Below are 19,533 nucleotides of genomic sequence, written 5' to 3' on the forward strand. Positions count from 1 at the left end.
GACTTCATCATCTAAAGACAAGCCTTTTTGAATTGTCTCATCATTATGTCAATGTGAAACTTCGACTGATCAAATGGAATAGAGCACATGTATACAGAAAGAATACCAGTGTCAATAATGTTTGGCATAAGCATAATAAACAGTTTACAAACAATGGTTCTTATATTGAGATGAATGTGGGCCATCCGGAAGACGGAGATAGAATGCACTTACCACTGAGTTTCCCATGAATAGAGTAATCAACACAGGTTGGTCAGGTTTTGTTTCCTTATTAGGCTACGTGAAGGTTGGCCACTTTCAGATGTCACTTGGTATCAAATTTGCATCTAGGTGGGCAATGCTTTTGTTTGACCTCTGTAACTTGTAGGATGGTGGTAGCTCTGCCCCAAAAAAACTCTCTTGGAAGGCTTGAAACTTGACTTCATCCTCCATTCAGGATGCATGCTTGAAGTTTGTTTGTTAGTTTTCTTGCAAGTCATCTCTTTAGTGTCCAACTAGAAATTAAGCATGAATTAGTCACAAGCGCATGCAGAGGTTTGTTGTAGTGACAGTTTTGAATACGTCATGGCATTAAGAGGTTTTCTTATAGTGAGCACACTCCGACAGACAAGCGTGAGCGATCTCGGCGCATTTGCCAAAAAAAAGTCCAGCAGGCCCTCCTGTTCCTTCGTTGCTGCCCAGGCCTGGTGCCATTCTTCCCCCAGATTAAAACCTCCTCACGATTTCCTCCACCCGCACCCCACCTCCAAATCCTTCATGCCGACATCAGTCTCCACTGCGAGAAGAGAGGAGGATGTTGAGGTGTGAACAAGGTGCTTCACCCATGTTGCACGTCTAACCATCGCCGCCGCACCCACGAAGAAGACAAAGCAGCACACACTAAGGTCGCCTATCAGTCGTGGCAAGCTTGATTCTAGTAGCAGCTAGCATTGCTCGGCATGCGCCGTCACCCACCAGGCGACGCCACAACGAGGCGCTTGGCCGTCATCGCCGCCCACACGAAGGAAAACTAGCGAGCACATCAAGGCCACCTGTTGGGTGTGCCGTTAGTTGCGAGGCCTCGCCACCCATCCTACTCATGCCCTGATCTGGTACCACCGACCACATGGTAAGTCATCGAACCATCTCGTGATTGAGGGTCATCACTGCCACAATGGACAAGCAACCAAAAGCTTGCTTGGCCATCACCTCTTAGTGCCGGCCTGCCGTCCTTGGGTTGCTGGTCCTTACCATTGCGGGTCCTTGGGTTGCTTTACCATCTCACCGCTAGTGCCATGCTATAGCGTTTGAAGCTGGCTCATGACATGGCTTATCGCCCCATAGTTATGCTGGCTTGCTGACCTTGTTCAACTTCTTGAGGGAGGTGGCCAGATCCCACAATCACCTTCCCCTAATCCGCATCTGTGCTGCTCTAGTAAAACAGTCTATATATAGATATATTATCCCTGCATATTTTGTCTTAGGAAAAAGCGAGCTTTTTTTAGAAAGAAGAATAAAGTAGATAGTTGAATAGAAACCCCATGAGCACATAGAACACGAAAAAAAAAGGAAAATGGAGTTATTTATTTTACAAAATCTCCTATTTGTTACCATCAAATCTTGTGGAGATCTTCTTGACCTCCTTCTCATATCCGTCGCAGTGAATATTCACCTTCTGCAAAGACGTCTAGGAACCAACCAACAGAAGAAGAGAAAAATGTTGAGAATACAGCAAGACACATGCGGCGTGTGATAGAAATAGCAGCACAACTATGTTCTATCACACTTTCCATGTCTCTTACTGTTTTCTCAATATTTTTATTCTTCTTCTATTGGTTGGTTCCTGGACCTGCATGCCGAAGGTGAACGACATTCACTGCAACAAAGGGTACAAGAAGGGTTCAAGAAGATCCTCCATCGTAATATTTAATGGTAACACATATAGATTTTTCTAATCAAATCACTTCATTTATTTTTCTCTATTTGTTGTGCTCGTAGGGGTGTGTTCAACTTTGCTACTTTATTCTGTTTTTTTTCTTCTAAAAAGACTCCTTTTTCTAAGATAAAATGTGCTAGGCTCACTCTGCAGTTATGTACCAAAGCAGCATAGAGCGGAACAGGGAAAAGGGTTACGGTGTGGATATAACCACCCTTCAAGAAGATGAAACAAGGCCGGAAAGCCAGCACAGCTGTGGGGCGAGAAGCCTAGCTAGCATCGTGAACGAGCTTCAGGCGCTGCAGCTTGGCAATGGTGGTGAAACGGTCTAGCAACCCAAGGACGACCGACAGCGTTGTGGAGTGATGGCAAAGCAAACTTTTTTGTTGCTTCTCCATTGTGACGGCGATTACACTCAATCAAGAGATGGTTGGATGGATTACCTTGTGGTCGTTAGTACCGGATCGGGGCGTGAGCAGATGGATGGTGAGCCTAGCTCGCGGTTGACGACACGCCCAACAGGTGGCCTTGATGTGCGCCGCCAGGTTATCTTCGCATGGGTGGCGGCGACGGCCAACGCCTCGGTGTGCGTCGCCTAGTCAGCGATGGCACGTGCCGAGCGATGCTAATTGCTGCTAGACGCCGACGATAGGGGGCCTCGATGTGCGCCGATTTGTCCTCTCCTCAGGCAGGGGGCGGCGCCACGACGGCGACATCAGCTGACGGCATGACATGGGTGAAGTACCTTGATGGCATCCTCCTCTCCTCTCATAGTGGAGATCGACTTCTGCGCGAAGGAGTGTGGAATTGTGGGAGGGGGTGGGGGTCGTGTCGTTGAGGAACTCATGCGAAGGATTTGGGGAAAAGTGGCACTGGGGTCGAGGAAACGACGAAGGAATAGGGTAGGGTTCACATTGCAGGGTTTTTCTTTTTTGGCAAAATGTAGAATCGCTCACGCTTATCTGTCTAGGCAAAATGCGATTACGGTGATCGGAGCTTGTTTCGAAATGACTTAGGGCCCAATTATTCTTGTTTCCTTTTTTTTTCGCTTGAAGATCTGAGCAAGGAACCGAACCGGAAAAAAAAAAAATAGGTGGAGCGGAGTGGGAATTGAACCGGAAAGGCACAGATCACAGGGCGCCTGCACCAAGCCTGGGTAATATATAAATATATAATATATAGACAGAAATAAGGGATAAAAGAGATTATTAAAGTAGACACCCTATTATTATGAATAGTTTTAGAAACATGTATATAACCTAAACCTTGTGTGTCTAACAAAAAAAGAACGGCCGGGGAGCCCAACAATCACGACATCTAGCGTGGGGTTTGTTGCCTTTCCTGTTGCGCGGCCAGCGGCCAGCCCCTTTGGCCTTCGATGCCTGACAGGCGTCAACAACGGCCGTGATGCAGCTTGGTTTTACGCGACTATATGCAGGAGCTTTTGTCCTACGAGCCAATTATTCAGTTCAGTGAAGCTGACGCCGCTCACTTTGAATTCAAGTATTCAACTACCTCTCATACCTCCACCGTCTCTCTAATTAGCTTACATCAAAGGATCCAAGCAAATGCCGTTCATATAGATATAGTATCACTGTATCTCACTGTATTTGAAAAGTATATTTTATATATAGCTCCATTAGAGAAATTGTAAGGCTGGAGTGTAAAAATTGATGCAAATTTAATGAGTAATTCATGACAAGCTTTTTAATCCTGAATCCTGAAAGATGGGGAAAAATACTTCTTTCATGAATTCTGAATCAGTTTGGTCATGCAAGTTTTAGACAGAGTAGACTGGTAGTGGACTCCTGAGTTCGTGCTAACCTTGATAATTGTGAGTGATGGTAGAGTTATCGGTCGAAAACCACTCAGTTTTTGAAGTTTACCTGGCACCATTAATATTTCCTTGAACAATCACTGTAGCAAATCAGTTGTAGCAGCTGCAAAAAACTACCAGAATATTGTTTAGCTCGGAGGTGGCATGTAAATATGTAATTAGTATTACAAGTAACAGCAATGTATATAACCAAGCATGAACAAATTAGCAGCAGGAAAAAACAACTCTGAATATTATTTGGAGGTTACATCAGGATCAGGACTCAAACTAGGAATATTTATTTGGAGGTTGCGTTATGTTTTAGTATGATGTTTTAAATAGTGTACTATTCGCTCTGTTTCAAACTATAAGTCATTTTGACTTTTTGTACATCAATTTTGATATGTATCTAGATATTGCGTATGTCTAGATACATATAGTAAAATCTATATATCAAAAAAGTTAAAGCGGCTTATAATTTAGAACGGGGGAAGTACTTAGTACCTACTCCCTTGGTCCTAAAATATAAGGTATTTGAGTTTGGGACAAATTATAAGTAATACAAATAATGACCCATGTAATCCTCCCTTAACTATAGAGACTCTATGCTTACCATATTTTGAGCCTGGTTGTAGACACTAATGACAGGTACACATGTGATTGGAAACTTTGAGAGAGTTAATTCATCTAGAATGCCTTTGGGATAAATTTTGAATGCTTCGTACCTTATATTCCAGGATGGATGAGTATACGAGTCCATGCTCCAATTTACCTGTCAGTTTAGGGAATGAATGTAGTCTTCCATCGTTACCTTGTGAATTGGTAAGGAGCAACGTCAAAAAACAACTCAAAAGGAAGGAAAGAAGAAGAAGCAACAGTTAAAGAGGGGGCAAAAAAGTGGCAAAAGAGAAAAGGGCTCGCAAATAATCCTAGGATTGCAACAGAAGTCCCGAAAACGCGAGTCCAAAGGGAAAAGCGGAAGGAAAATGACCCTCAGCCTTGACACCCTAACAGACTCAACCTATGACAAAAAAGACATAAGCACAATGGTAGTCTACAGAGCAGTGAAACTATGGTGGCGAAGTATCAATCCAGAGAAGACAAGACAAGCTTGCAATAGCAGTGGCAGTAAAGCATCCGCTGGAGAAAGGACCAAAGCGACCTCAGCGGCAAAGCATTCGCCAAAAGCTAGCACGACGATAGCGGCAAAGCATCCGCCAGAGCAGAGACCACGGTGGCCAAATATCTATCGAAGACGAACGGTAGCAGTAAAGTATCCGCTATGAAAGACGAATAACGACGGCAAAGCAATCAGCAAAAACTACAACGGCAAAGAATTCGCTCAGCGAGAACAAGTAACATTGGAGGCAAAGCATCCACCAGAAAACATTAACATAACGCCGGTGGCAAAGTATCTGCTGAAGAAACGATAAAGGAAGCGACAAAGCATCTGCCGGAGAAGCGACCACACTATATGACAAACACAAGCATTGAAGAATATGAAGCGCGCATAGGCACAACAAATAGCTCCATAGACGGAGGACGCAGCTTGACCACAAGTGACGGCGACAACCACAGGCAACACTAAGGGAGGGGGGAGGCCACCCTCGAGTGCCATGGCAAGGGAACTTCAAAGGCAACGCCTCCAAGGAGGGTGATGACGCAGACAGTGCTGCCGCTTCCCATCCAACAGGGACGAGGTGTTTACTCGGAAGATGCACAATGGGAGGATAGGAAGGTGTATCGATAGATGCCTCCATGGAGGAAAATGGCGCCCAAAGGGTGTCGCCATCGTTGGCCTCACAGCAAGGCTTTCGCCTAGCACCTAACCCACTTCTGGACCACTACATGCACCAGCACCAAATGTAGATCCACACCCAAAGGGGCAAATCTGGTCACCCAGGACGCAAGCAAACCCCAGCCCAAGCAGAAGCAAACGCCCAGGGGCCACGCGATGACATGAGATCGAGCGATGCTAGCGCTACAACCCCACGGCATGGCCATAGCAGCAGGCGGCGTTAGACCCTAAGCATCCAGTAGGATTCTCCGGGCATGGGCTACTCCATGGCAAGGAGACGCATGCGTGGGGGAGAAGCGCCAATGAGCTACGTGTGGTGAGGGACGGCATTGGGAGGAGTGCCCGCTGGGGACGGCGTGGCCAAGGCGGGCCCAAAGTTGGCCCAGGGAGCACACCCCTGCGAGGAGGAAGCAGATCCGGTGCCGAGAGTAGCAGATCGAGTGGGGCATGACCAGATCAGGCCTCTGGTGGCCGGCAACGACGTCCACCAGTGGTGTAAAAGACGATCGGATTTGAAGCTGGAGGGGTGAAGAGAGGAGCAAGGGCAGGAGGGATGGACTGCAGACAGCCGCCTACCTGAGCGTCGCCGCGATTGCCACCGCTGCTCGTCGGAGAGTGGCGGCGGTGGCCAGGGAGCAGCCAGAGGCAGGGCTTCGGAGGCATGTATTCGTTGCCCCTTGAGTCCCCTCACGCGGAGATAAGGCTGGGCAAAAATAACCGAGAACCGAGAACCGAACCGAAAGAACCGGAACCGAAACCGAAAGAATCGGAACCGAAAATTTCAGTTCCTTATTCGGTTTCTGATATTGAAGAACCGAAATAACCGAAGAAAATTCGGTTCCTACTCTTGGTTAACCGAAAGAACCGAAAGAACCGAATTACATGAATTATACTTCACTTACTTGTATTTTGTAGGATTATGTGTAGTGTTTTATATTTGAACTGCTATATATTTGTGTTACTATATTGCTATTGTTTTCTTATATATTATTATTATTAAAAATGAATATAGTGTTGCATAAATTTGCCTTAGAACAAGTATATTTATTATTATCTTGAGGTCTTCTGAAAAAATTCGGTTAGTTCGGTTAGAACCGGAACCGAACCGAAATAACAGAGAACCGAAATGCTCGGTTTCTAAAAATTTTTGGAACCGATCAGTTCCTATTTTCTAGGAACCGGATTTCTTCGATAACCGAAGGAACCGAACCGAAACCAAACCGAGAACCGAACGCCCACCCTGACGCGGAGACGACGCTGGGGATGCAATATAGGTGTAATAATTTTTTACATGGGGCCTTGTATTAGATCTGTCCATTTTGCGAGACCAAGCAACAGCTTAGTTGGCATGCCATATACAGACATCTAGCTTTTTCGCGAGAAACACACAAACATCTAGCTGGTCTGTCTTTTCTGGCTAGGCTCGAGACTCTTCTTTTCTTATTCTTTTTTTTTTTTTGTGTGCTTGGGGGTTGTTGTTGCGTTCCTCTGTCCAAGCGTGGTCCTATAAGGGCCACGGGCCAGGCTTAACCTGGTTAGCTTAGGTAAGGCTGTAAGGACAGGCCAGATTTGCTCTGGTGTAAAGGTATTCGTGGGTCGTAGCGATCTATTTTGAGTGGATAGATAGCCAACAAATTTGCAGCAATAGAATCATGCGGTTTCATACCATTTTCTTCTCAACAACAACAAAAACAAAACCACAGACGTCGACTTACCTTCCCTAATGCTAGTATAGAGGTTCAATGTAGCAGAACCACCCGAGATAACGCACTTACGGAAGCGCTCGTCTTTCACTGACACTAAACACCCTGAGAGCGAGCCACATTGGGCAGGTTCCGTCGGGCACACCCTAAGAAAGAGCCCGAAAGATCCACATTTTCACCCAAGGATCCAATAATGAGAACGAGTTACAAACTTAGTCCATTTCATACATCTAGAGTTCTTAAAAATTATATTATTATATTACCAAATTCAGAGTGCGGAATATTAAACAGCAGAATGAAATAAACATCCAGTAAACATCTATCGATAATAAGCAAGGATTCGTCTGTGCCCACCAGAAGAATCCTTCACACAATAGCGACGTCTCAAGCAGTACCTGCAACAGGGGTAAATAAACCCAGAGTACATAATGTACTCACAAGACTTATCCGACTTGTGGGAATAATTTCCTGACTCCAAGGAATATGATACGCTTTATGGTTTGCTGGTTCCCTTTTTTGCAGAAAGCAATACTAATAGTGAATCCTTATGTAAGTTAATATTAGCAGTCATGATTAATTTATTATCTAGCAATTCTATATAAGCACCTGTTCTATTTTCATGCAAGGGTTGAGCAAACAGTTTAATTGCATCATCTTTCATCCTTCAGTTCTTACTACGAGGCTAGAGTTAAGACAAATCGTACCGACATGGCGGCCATTCGCGAATCAATGTGCCCAGCTAGGTACCCTAAAACACACGTCCTGCTTGTACCCTAGGCACAAGAAGGACCAACCCACCACTCTCCTGTCAAGGGGTCTAGGTTCTAGGTCCCCATCCAAACTTACACTCCAAGCCCCCGCTCCTAAGTCTCGGACTCAGTGCGGTGCTTAGACCTCTACCATCCCCGCCTTCAATCAGTCGGTCCAGAAAGAGCCAGAACCTACGACAAGAGAGCAACAAGCCTTCCCTACGCCCATACCCAAGTATGTGCTTAGAATAATAAATCTGTGACTTGCCTAGCGTCCATTGCAACGGTCGGTCCTTAACCAACACAGACAGGGAAAAAGTATAACCAAGCTATGCCCCGTTGGCCGCAGGACACAACCTCTTGCACTCACCAATACCCAAACCATATCCCTGTTCGGTCTCTATTTTTTCTTTCCACCATTTTATTATGAGTGATAATAATCACCTATTATGAGTAACGACAGGTTACTCACGCTACCAACATCCTGAGCATAGCAGCTACTTGACCTATACTAGTAGGATTCATAGGTAGATATATTTATGCATGTAGTTTCCATAAAATGCCTGTAACGTAAATGCACATCATATATATTCAGTGATCATTCAAAATAAGGGTTATGTACCGGAGCTTGCCTTGGGCAGATGGTGTGTCAACAAAGTCAGCAATGAAAGGCTCCAGGGCTACCTCCTATACGAGAACCTCCTCCTCGTACTCCTTAATAATCTCCTCGTAGTCCTGTTCGTCTACAGGTACGAACTCTACCAACTCGTGATCTACATGCATGAAATGATGATGCAAAACTTAGTAATATGGCGACAACAACTCTTAAAATATGAATACACCTATCAAGCTACTAAGCTAGTTCTGCCGGCTAAGGTGCTAAGTTACCTATTGTTACCACAACAGGTATGAAATATGTCATGTATTATCTTAGCAACTAAAGGCATTCTTACTCTTAACACCGATTTACTACATGTATACTAAAACAAGGAGTACTAGCTACTCTATTTATCAACTTACTCAAGGGATACAAAATTTACGGTGAGCACATAATAATCTAATGAACCTACTGTAAAAATTTTATGGCTAAAGCTATCACCAATTTACCACAAAAATTCCTACAAATATTAAACTAAATAATACTAAGCTCTCCCAAATAAATTAATGAATCTATCATTATCACAGATAACTATAAAATAACTACACCAACAGCTAGATAGCATTTTTGTGAACCTAATAAATTTTGTTTCACTATTTTTGGACATCTATATAATTTACTATAATTTTTCAAAGTTCAGCTCAAAACTAAATTGAATAAACCTTTACTAATTCATTGGAAAATGAAAAACCAACATCCACCGCGCGGCCCGCGAGCGAGCGGCGCGGCCCACTCCCACGCATCACGCGCGCACACGCGTAGCACTCTGGCGCGGCCCACGCGCGATAGTGGCCCACGGAGGGGAGACCACCACGCGCGCCGACGATTATGCAAAAGAGTCCTTGACTTTCAACTAAATGGACCCGCAGTCCTATATACTATTTCACTCTCTCACTAACGCTCTCACTAACCCCCCTGACTTACTTCGAATTCTCGTTTCAAAGTCCCTGGCCGGAACTTATTAGAGGCCACGGCATCTCCGGCCAAACGCCGACGAGCATGGACCTCCTCGACAGCAAACATCACCACCGTGACACTCTTCATCACAAGCGCAGTCGATAGAGGTATAAAACACCATGATTGGTACCGCACAGAGGCATGGCCATGCACCACGGCGGGGTTTGGCCGTGGTGACACTGACGCTGACGAAAACATCAAGCCCAGTGCTACCATCACTACCTAGACTCCATGCCTAGAGTACTGATAACATTCTAGAGGTCCTAGATATACCCGTTCTACTCCCAAACGAACCGGCCATGGACACAGCTTCTACACCACGTTCGCTGGAGGTGGCCATGCGCTCCGGCGAGCCTAGGCCCTAACCGATTCAACCATCTACCCTAGGAGCAGGAGGGCCTCACTAGAGACGTGAAGGACGGCCTGGATGAAGTTGCGAGGCTCAGCAAGGTGGTTGGCCACGTGCGCGGGGTTGCTCTGGTTCATGGCAATCACGGCGATGGCATTCTCGACAACTCGCTACACCCTTGGTGAAACTGTTTCACAGGAGAGGCAACCAAGTCACGGAGACGCAAAATCACCGCTCAATTGAGACAAAAGGGCAAGGAACGACGTCCTAGCCGAGCACCCACCCCGACGCCCATGGCGGACCGCCACGAGGGAAAAGCTCCATAGTACCTCACTGGAGGATGAAAGCTCGTCGGGTCGACTCCAATTGCGAGCTAACCACCAGAGCTAGTTGGGTGCACGATTAACTAGGCGGAGGTGGACGGTGTGAGGCCAATTGGGTGGATGACGTTGTTCGGTCTTAAGGTGGTCGCCGGTGGGGGAAACCTCAAATTGAAGCCCAACACCGTACGACTGCAGCAGTGGTCAGCTTGGCGCGAAGCTAGGCTCCAATTCAAGTTCCAGGCGTGCACAATTACACGGATAGGGCTAGGCTATGCGGGTTGGCCTTGGCGCGGCTCGGCCGGCCGGCGCGATGCCATTCAAGGTGACTATGATGGGGAGCGCGGCGTGGCGCAGCCACTAAATGAAAGAGGACAATGGTACGACGGGTGATGACTCCACAGGCGCGTACGAGACAGGCATGACGACATGCGACCGCAGCGCCTTGACTCGTAAGACGACGGTGGCCAGGCCACGTGACGGCGCAGCGGGCGCGCGCAACAGCAGCACCGATGACGCGACACAAGTGATGTGAGCGCACGCGAGGTGACAACGCGATGCAGAGGCACGTGCGCGTGCTGGCAACGACGACAACAACGGTGGCAGAGCGGCCAGGCTCGCCGGCCCCAGCGTCCCGCCGAGCACGGCGTGCACGTGAGTACGTGCGTGGGCGCGTGCGTGAGCCCAACAGCGGTGATGCGGAGCCCGCGCGGCGGTGCGTGTGTGCGCGCGTGAACGAGCGGCGACGTCGGGCCGAGGCACGATGACCACGCCCAGACGCTGAATCCGGCGGTAACGTGCCATGCACGATTTTTAAAGCGCCCAAAAAATCCAACTCGGTGCTTCAATTTCTAAACCACCTATTTTACACTCGAGATGACATGTTATGCTACTAAAACAAGCCCTAGGACCATACCACTACTTAACCCGATTCTTCTACAAGAATTGCTGAACTTAGCTCCATCAAAGCGTTTCCCGACTTAGGAAATTCGACTAGTCTCGATCGGATTCGCGTCGAATTCGATTTCCAAGCTATTCGGCACGCTAGGTAGTGAATTCCTTTCGCGACCTCAAGTATTTCATCGTCACCTACGAAGTTTGTACCACAAACTTTATTAAAATGACGTATATACGTTCTATAGCATTTTCGCTTAATGAAAATTAATTTAAAACCCTAAGTGATGTAACGCGACATTGAAAGGTAACTTTCGTTTCGCGTTTCCGTCGATCATTTCGAGTTACAGAAATTAATTTACACACCATTTTACATACATTGTCATATAAACATGATGCCCATACGGTGCTTTAGCAAAAATTTACAGTGCATTCAACTAAATTCAAAAAATTACAGTGCATTCAACTAAATTCAATTGAATAGGACACAGCTCTACCTTCCCTAACGCTACCGGCTTTGCTATGTGAAGTTGCTGCTACTGCGAAAGGAAGCTGTAGCCTACATACTAGAGTACGGACTTTACAGACTAGGACAGAGTTAATTTTCTGCTGTCAAGAACGTGCCCACTCTGAACCTAGGAACAATATATATACAGTAATAAGTGCTAACAAGCGGTTGTCTGTTCGCTTGCTCGTATACAATCGTGGATTATAAGCTGGAATAGTATTTTTCTCTTACACCAAAATAACTAGCAGTAAATAATTCACGATCGTTTACGACAAAACGAACAGGCTGCGGGTCACCATCTGCAACTGATCATCATAAGAACCATGATGTAATGTGACACCACACGGCTGTCATCTCCATGCATAAGATAAATGCATAATCCTGCAGTGATATGCGTTTATGGGCACGGGTGCTGCGCTAGCTATTCACATGAACTCATGAAGGCAGGGAGGCACAACAGGGGAAGGGAGATTTTTTTTTAATTTTAATATTTTTTGAAAACTAATTTTAAATCTAACACGGCCCGTTTTTTTTAACTAACACTTTTGGCCGCGCCTATTGCCCTGACGCGGCCAAATGCCTGTGCCGCGCCATGCATGGTGGCGCGGTACAGGGCTGACGTGGCGGTAACCGGGTCCGCTGACTGCTGACGGGGCAGGTCTTGCCGCGCCACCGATCTTGACGCGGCAGTGCCGCGCCACGGAGCATGCGCGTGGCTGCGCCAAATAAAACCCCGCTGCCAGTCATGCCTGCCCGAGCAGCAAGCAAGCCTGGCCGCCGCGCCCGCCGCCATCCCGGAACGCGTCGCGCCGATAGTGGGAGTTATTATAAGTATTGCTTAACGTAAAGTCAATAATGAATTTGTTTCTATATTTTGTTAAATTTTTTTCACGGCCGAATAGAGAATTTGATAAGCCAATGATATTTTTGGCCCCATATTGTAGGATCGGCAGCGACGCGACCATGGACCCCGGCTTCCTCGACCCCTCGCGCAAGACGCCGGCCACCGGCGTCGAGATACCCCGGGACTGCCGGTTTCCAAACTAGTTGCTACTTAATCTTGCAAGCAGTGATGACGCGACGCATTGAAACAGATATGAAGCAAATAACATAAGTTGACAAGTTGCCACATAACATTTTAATTGGTTTGACATAAGTTCGGCATAACATAACCAACTAAGCCTGCAAGTTTCGGACGCCAATAATAGTTCGACCTAACAAACTAAGACCTAGGAGCGTAAGGATCTCTCGGACGCCTTTGTCTCTTCGGATTTGTTGGCAACACATTAGGAGTATAGCCAACGTCGGTGTAGTCACGTTGCCGATGCGTATGGCACGTACCCTGCAAGTATGTGATATGCACGATTACTTAGAATTCTTTATGATCGTTTGTTCATGTAGCCTACGTATTTAAAGAAACTACCTTTGTTAGTACCTGTGAGGCTCCTTGGATACCAAGCGGGGCACCACCTAGCTGAGACATGCCGATCTCGTCCTGCGGCCAATCTTCCCACTGGTCATCGTCGTCCTCCTCGTCTTCGGTTGCAGGGTCCTTGCCAGCGCTATGATGTGGTGGTGTACGTACCGCGGAAGTGGCACCTGTCATCCGCTGAGAAGAGCCGGCTGGTGTCCTCAAAGAGGCTAAAGACGTGGCACCCGACCGCGCCGAGAGTGGCGGTTCTTCATAAGGAGTGTCCATGCAGCTCAGCTTCTGAGCTACCTTCCTGCAGCTCTTCTTCACCTTCTGCATAAATAAACATTAAAGTTAGTGCATTTTCCAAATGCATATACACTGAACAAATATTTTTGGAACGAACAAGTTTATGTTTACCTCCACAAAAGCCGCGAGAACGCCTGGCCCCAGCCCTCTAGATTCGTGAAGCCGGTACGCTGCTTCATTGGACAGCCTCGATAATTGTGTCGCCTAGGTACAGAAACACGGTTGAACAGTTTTAGTATACATACTTAATACCAAATGGATAACAAATTGTACCATTCAAGTATCTTACCACGTATCTTTGTAGCGGGGCTCTCTGTAGTTGTGTGTCCTCTCTAGTGGCAACGTCGTACACATCTTCGATCACATCTTCCTCTGAGTCCTCATCAATTGCTTCCTCAGTGTACGGGGGCTTGATATGTGTCCTCATAGACCTATGAAGCCAGCGTAGGTACTCGTCGAAGGTGTACTGGTTGTGTGGAGGACCCGCATAGACCGGCTGCCGTTCCCTGGTCTCCCACAAGTGGATATGCGCATTGTGTGTCACGCGCCAATCCTTGATCTTGTACCTCTTCCTGCGGTCATACCTGCAATAAAACGATATTAGTTGTACCACACACACCTCTAAATTGTAGCTCTGTTATTAATCGATAACTCACTCGTGCAATCCTTGGTTGGTGGAGTAAAGCGGTGGTGGGCAGCCTGTCATTCTTCCAAACTGTCTGCAGACCCTAATGGGCAAGTGAATCTCGACCACGTGGAAGAAAATAAGAGAGACGTTGTAGCGATACTTGTCTGACTCGTCCCTAGTGACAGGACTGAGATAGTACTGGAGCTCCGGAGCATCCCAAGGACACCAATGCACCTGAAATTTCGTAATTGAGTTAGGTTGTGATATAGTGTAGATTGAACAAGACACATGTATGATAGTAAAGAGAGCGTAACCTGGTGCTGTGTCAGGACGTCGAGACCGTCCGTGTACTCTCTGTACTTGCGCCTCACATTCCCTCTAACTAACTTTGATTCCGTCCAGATAAACAGAGATGTAGGGAGTGTATCCTGCCCGTTCCATTGCTGCATTGAACACGATAATGAATTAGCCATTAATAAACTCATCATATGTAACCATATCGAAGAATATAATGAACCGAAGTACTTACCGGTAAACCAGTACTAAGTGGCCTCCCAACGGGCCATCATTCTCAACACCAAACCTAGAGTAGGTACGAGCAACCCCTAAGGTTCGCGTACACTGACGTGCGACGGCAGGCAACGCATAGCTGTCGATACATCCATGCCAGGACTGCGCTACCCTAGCTGTACGCCGCTATGTTCTCCCACGGCTGGCATAGTATGTCAAGGAAGATCCAGCTGATGGTGTTGCCCGAGGCGTCTGGGAAGAGGAAAGCACCAAGAAAGTGCCAGAGCCAAACTCGAGCAAACCTATCGATCTGAGCCTCCTCAGCATGTGGGTCCAAGTAATCAAAGCGCTCCGTAATCCAGAACGACGAAACACCGGAAGTTTTACTGAAATTTACCAAACAAAATGAGACCCGATGGTTGCAGGAAAGCAATGCAAGTATTAAACAAGCTTCAATTTCTCACTTATTTTTCTTGGAAGCCTCGTCATCCGGTGGAAGAAAGCCAGTAAACTAAGCCACCAACTCCCTCTAGTGATCGTTGTCAACTATCCCTGTCACTGGAAGTCCCCCCAACCGAAGGCCAAAAATAGCCTTCATGTCCTGCATGCTCAAGGTCATCTCGCCACAAGATAGGTGGAACGTGTGGGTCTCAGACCTCCACCTGATATAAGAATAGAACGATTGTTACTTGTCTCAAATTTGTTACAAGAAAGTTTACGTACAAAGAATGCACTCGCACCTGTCTATAGCTCAGTAAGTAGTGATGGGTCAAGGGGCAGAAGACCGTGGTTGACAACACGGACAAGCTCGAGGAAGCCGGCACGCCATATGTACGGCGCGTAATGCTCGTCCCACTAGTGCGCCCTAGTGTGCGTGCGGGGCCTCAAAGGAGGCAAGGCCACCTCTGCATCGTTGTCACTCAAGATATGTGCTCGGTGCTGGTCGTCGTACTCCACCTCAAGAATGGGATACAACGGGTGCTACGTGGGTAGGGCCATCCCGTTACAAATTGATAAAAAAACGTTAGAGTATTCAAATTAACAAAATTCAAATTAACATTATATAGCATTGCAAAATTTAAACTACTTGTTATGCAATACGAACACAATATGAAAGCACATGTATATATTCAAAGTAACATTAACAGACATATCACGCACTTGTAACATAAACAACTTCACTAGGAATATAAGCATTTGACGAAACTTCATGAAGTCATTAAAATTCACGTATCACGCACTAGTAAGTACCGACGTTTGTAAACTAGTAGGTATACCCAAAATCCCTAACTAAATAACTAACTATAACTAATTAATAAATACCTAATCAATCCCTAAACCCAAATTCCTAACTATACTAGAACACAAAACCTCGAACCTAAAAACTACTTACGTAAATCACAAACAAATTCACTAACCTAACTATCCTAAATCAATAAGTATCCTAAATTTGACAAACTATCATAAATCAATAACAATCATAAAACCATAACTATCCTAAATTACTAACTATCATAAATCACTAATTATCCTAAAATAATAATAATCAAAATAACATGAAATCGAGAGGGAGGCATCTTAGGAGCTGACGGCCTTGACGCGTCGGCGTTCGTGGCGCGGCGCGGCACGGGCGTTGCACGGCGGGACTGGCCGGGCGCGGCGTGGGCAGGTGGGCGCGGTCGGCGCTGGTGCTGTGCGGTAGGAGTGGCCGGGCATGGCGTGGGCCGGCGGGCGCGACGTAGGCGCCCGCGGGAGCTGCGCGGCGGCGGGGCAGAGGCGGCTGGCGGCGGGCGGGCGGGCAGGGCAGGGCAGCGGGCGGGCGGCCTCGCTGCGGGGTTTTATTTGGCGCAGCCGCGCCAAGATCGGTGGCACGGCAGGACCTGTCTCGTCAGCGGTCAGCGGACCCAGTTACCGCCACGTCAGCCCTGTGCCGCGCCACCATACATGGCGCGACACAGGTATTTGGCCACGCCAGGGCAATTGGCGCGGCCAAAAGTGTTAGTTTAAAAAAAAATGGTCATGTTAGATTTAAAATTAGTTTTCAAAACATGTTAAAATTAAAAAAAAAATCCGAAGAGAAGGGAAGGTAAGGGCAGCAGCGGCACATGGCACAGGCCCTGCTGCACATGAGGCGGCACTGATTAGCGCGATGCAGCCACGGGCGTGCTGTAGTATTATTATATATTCAGATAGACAGTGCTGCTCTGCTTGATTACCATACCAGCTCGATCGATCCTGTTGCCTGCCTGCAGGCTGCAGCTTGATTCTTTCTGGGAAAAAGATTGCATTTCTTTTTATCTTTATGCAGTGTACTGCTCCTCCAAATCTGCATGCCCCAGATCTGGGTGCACTGCAGATACGGTATATATGTCTGCTAGTAGTAGTTCAGTTCATCCATCAGATTAATTTGAGTTGTAATGATTAATGAAGCCGAGTCGTGAGATTGGCTGGGTACTGGGAAGCTGTAGTGTAGACAGATATTGGTACAGCGACAAGGAAATTTCAGAACCCATCGACCACAAAAGTTTTTTCACTCTCTCTTCATTACATCAATTTTTGGACGCATGCATGGAGCATTAAATGTAGAGAAAAAATAACTAATTGCATAGTTTGGTTGTAAATCACGAGACGAATCTTTTAAGCCTAGTTAGTCCATGATCAGATAAAGTTTGTCAAATACAAACGAAACATGCTACAGTATCCGGATTGCAAAAATTTGCAATCTACACAAGTCCCTTGTTTAGATTGCAAGTTTTTTCACTCTCTCTCCATCATATCAAATCTTTGACACATGCATGGAGTATTAAATGTAGATAAAAAAATAACTAATTACATAGTTTGATTGTAAATTACGAGACGAATCTTTTAAGCCTAGTTAGGTCATGATTGAACAATAATTATCAAATACAAACGAAAGTGATACAGTGTCAAATACTGATTCCTAACCTCAGTCTAAACCAGGTCCAGTTGCAGGGCATGCTGCAACAGGAACAAGTTCAGATTCTTCGGAGATGGAGGAAGAAAAATGAAAAGGAAAGGTGATGTCTGTCCTGCAGCTGGAATCTTCAGAGACCTTTTTTCCCTGCACACTCAATTGTGATTCCTCAAAAGTATTCATAGGCGACAACGACAATAGTAAAATGTTTCATCAAAATACTGTATGTTCATAGAAAAATTGAAGGATAAAAATATGAGAGGAAATGAGGAACCTTGCGCGCGCGCGCTTTCTCTCTCCCTTAACTGCTCTGACCAACCCCACCTTCTTCCAGCTGCCCTGTTCCCTCTACCTCTGTCTTCTTGACAGCTCCGATTCCGAGCCACCTCTCCCTCTGCCGCTCCGCAACAGAGCACGAGTAGCACAGCCGGCAGCCAACCAGCCACCGAGAAGGTAAGGCCTTGCCAGCCACTGTCGACAATGGCGGAGCCCAAGGCATCCAAGAGCAAGTCCAAGTCCAAGTCCAAGTCCAAGAGCAGCCACGACGGGGCCGGGGCGGCGTCCAAGAAGTCCAAGGCCAGCGCCGCCGCGGCCGCGCCGGGGACGCTGGACGCGCTCTTCGCGCCGTGCGCAGACGTCAAGGGCCTCCGCTTCGGCGTGCAGCTCGTCACGCGGGCGCTCACCGTGCGCCGCGCCGCGCCGCTCGAGCTCCCGCACCTCCTCCGCGCCACCCCCACCCCCTCCCCGGCCACCGCCGCCGCCGCAGCGGGGGACGCGCTGTCGTTCGCGCCGACGACGACGGCCTACATCCCGACCAACTTCGCCATCCTGGCGCACCACGCGTGGCACACGCTCACCCTGGGTCTGGGCACCAAGAACTCCAAGGCCGCCGTGTTCGTCTTCGAGTCCGCCACCATGAAGGCCGCCGCGGACGCGGCGTGGCCGGGCGTCGTCCCGCTCGGCGACGTCGGACGCCGCCTCATCCGCGCGGCCCCGGGGAGCCCCGAGATGGCGCGCTTCAAGTTCCGAAAGGGCTGCGTCACCTTCTACGTCTACGCCGTCCGCACCGCCGGCGCGTGCGGGTTCGCTCGCGCCGACGAGCTCCGCGCAGTCGTCGAGGCCGTCGCCAGGCTCAAGGACTTCCTCGACCACACCGCCATGCTCGCGCTCCCGGGACAGAGGAGCATCGACGTCGCCGCCGCCGCCGCACAGGTGGGCGTCGTGCATTGACCGACGCGCCTGATTTCCGGTGGCGGCTTGTGACGAACTGTGCATAGGATCCTTTCTTCTTTTTTTCTTTAATTTCTTTTTGTTTCCTTGCGGTGTGTGCATTGGTGGTTTCTGAATGTGGCAGTTTCTTTTTTTTGATTGAGATCGGTGTTTGTTGTGCAATTCCTTGGTTCTCTGGTGTGAAATTGTTCAACAGCATTGGAAGATGCCATGGAAGTTTCACTCCTAATAAGATGCTGATAGGAAATCCAGTCAGAGTTGCATTTCTCTCTTCAGATTGAGAGTGGAGTGACAAGACAAGCTGATCCTTAGCTTCGCGTTTCAGTTAAAGAGATAATGAGTGTGCCTAGTTTTCATGCTTCGTGAGCAAAGCGTTTCATTTGTAGACAATTTGTCAAAATTCAGTTCGTGAATTTCATTGTCTGTCTACTGTCTTCAGTGGATCACGATCAAGGACCAACCCATAGGACTGTTCAGTTGACTCTCCCTGATTACGAACAACACTGGCAGCAAACCTCATCAGAGCTGAATTTTGTTGGGGAGCATCATCGTCCACACTGAACTGATCTGAACTCCTACTCCTATCATTGCTTCAAGATGAGCTGTACTTTACAGCCATGGGAACGGGAATGGGATTCTAGTTTATGACAGCCTCTAATTCTTGATGCCAACACTAGTGATCAATCAAACAGCCTGTTCGTTGGTTGATTTCTAAGCTGATAAGTCTGATTGGTGCTGGTTTGTTATAAAAGAAAAACATTGTATTATGACTGACAAGCCCCGGCTGAAACAAAAGAGCCAAAAGAAGTAAAGAGGAGCTCAAGATGCTCCCTGTACACATCA

At 47.4% G+C, this 19,533-nt stretch overlaps 1 protein-coding gene across 1 annotated transcript; it reads left to right on the forward strand.

The window, feature by feature from the left end:
* The first annotated feature begins 17,774 nt into the window (after positions 1 to 17,774).
* On the forward strand, positions 17,775 to 19,050 carry LOC136505852 (uncharacterized). The gene has a single exon (XM_066500989.1). It carries the CDS (start codon positions 17,941 to 17,943, stop codon positions 18,688 to 18,690), a length of 750 nt encoding a protein of 249 aa, XP_066357086.1. The 5' UTR covers positions 17,775 to 17,940; the 3' UTR covers positions 18,691 to 19,050.
* Positions 19,051 to 19,533: the final 483 nt, after the last annotated feature.

Source organism: Miscanthus floridulus, chromosome 14 (genome assembly GCF_019320115.1).
Source record: "Miscanthus floridulus cultivar M001 chromosome 14, ASM1932011v1, whole genome shotgun sequence".
NCBI lineage: Eukaryota > Viridiplantae > Streptophyta > Magnoliopsida > Poales > Poaceae > Miscanthus > Miscanthus floridulus.

Bases quoted from the DNA above. Each gene is read 5' to 3' on its own strand.
- LOC136505852 (XM_066500989.1), top strand. From the start codon at position 17,941: ATGGCGGAGCCCAAGGCATCCAAGAGCAAGTCCAAGTCCAAGTCCAAG.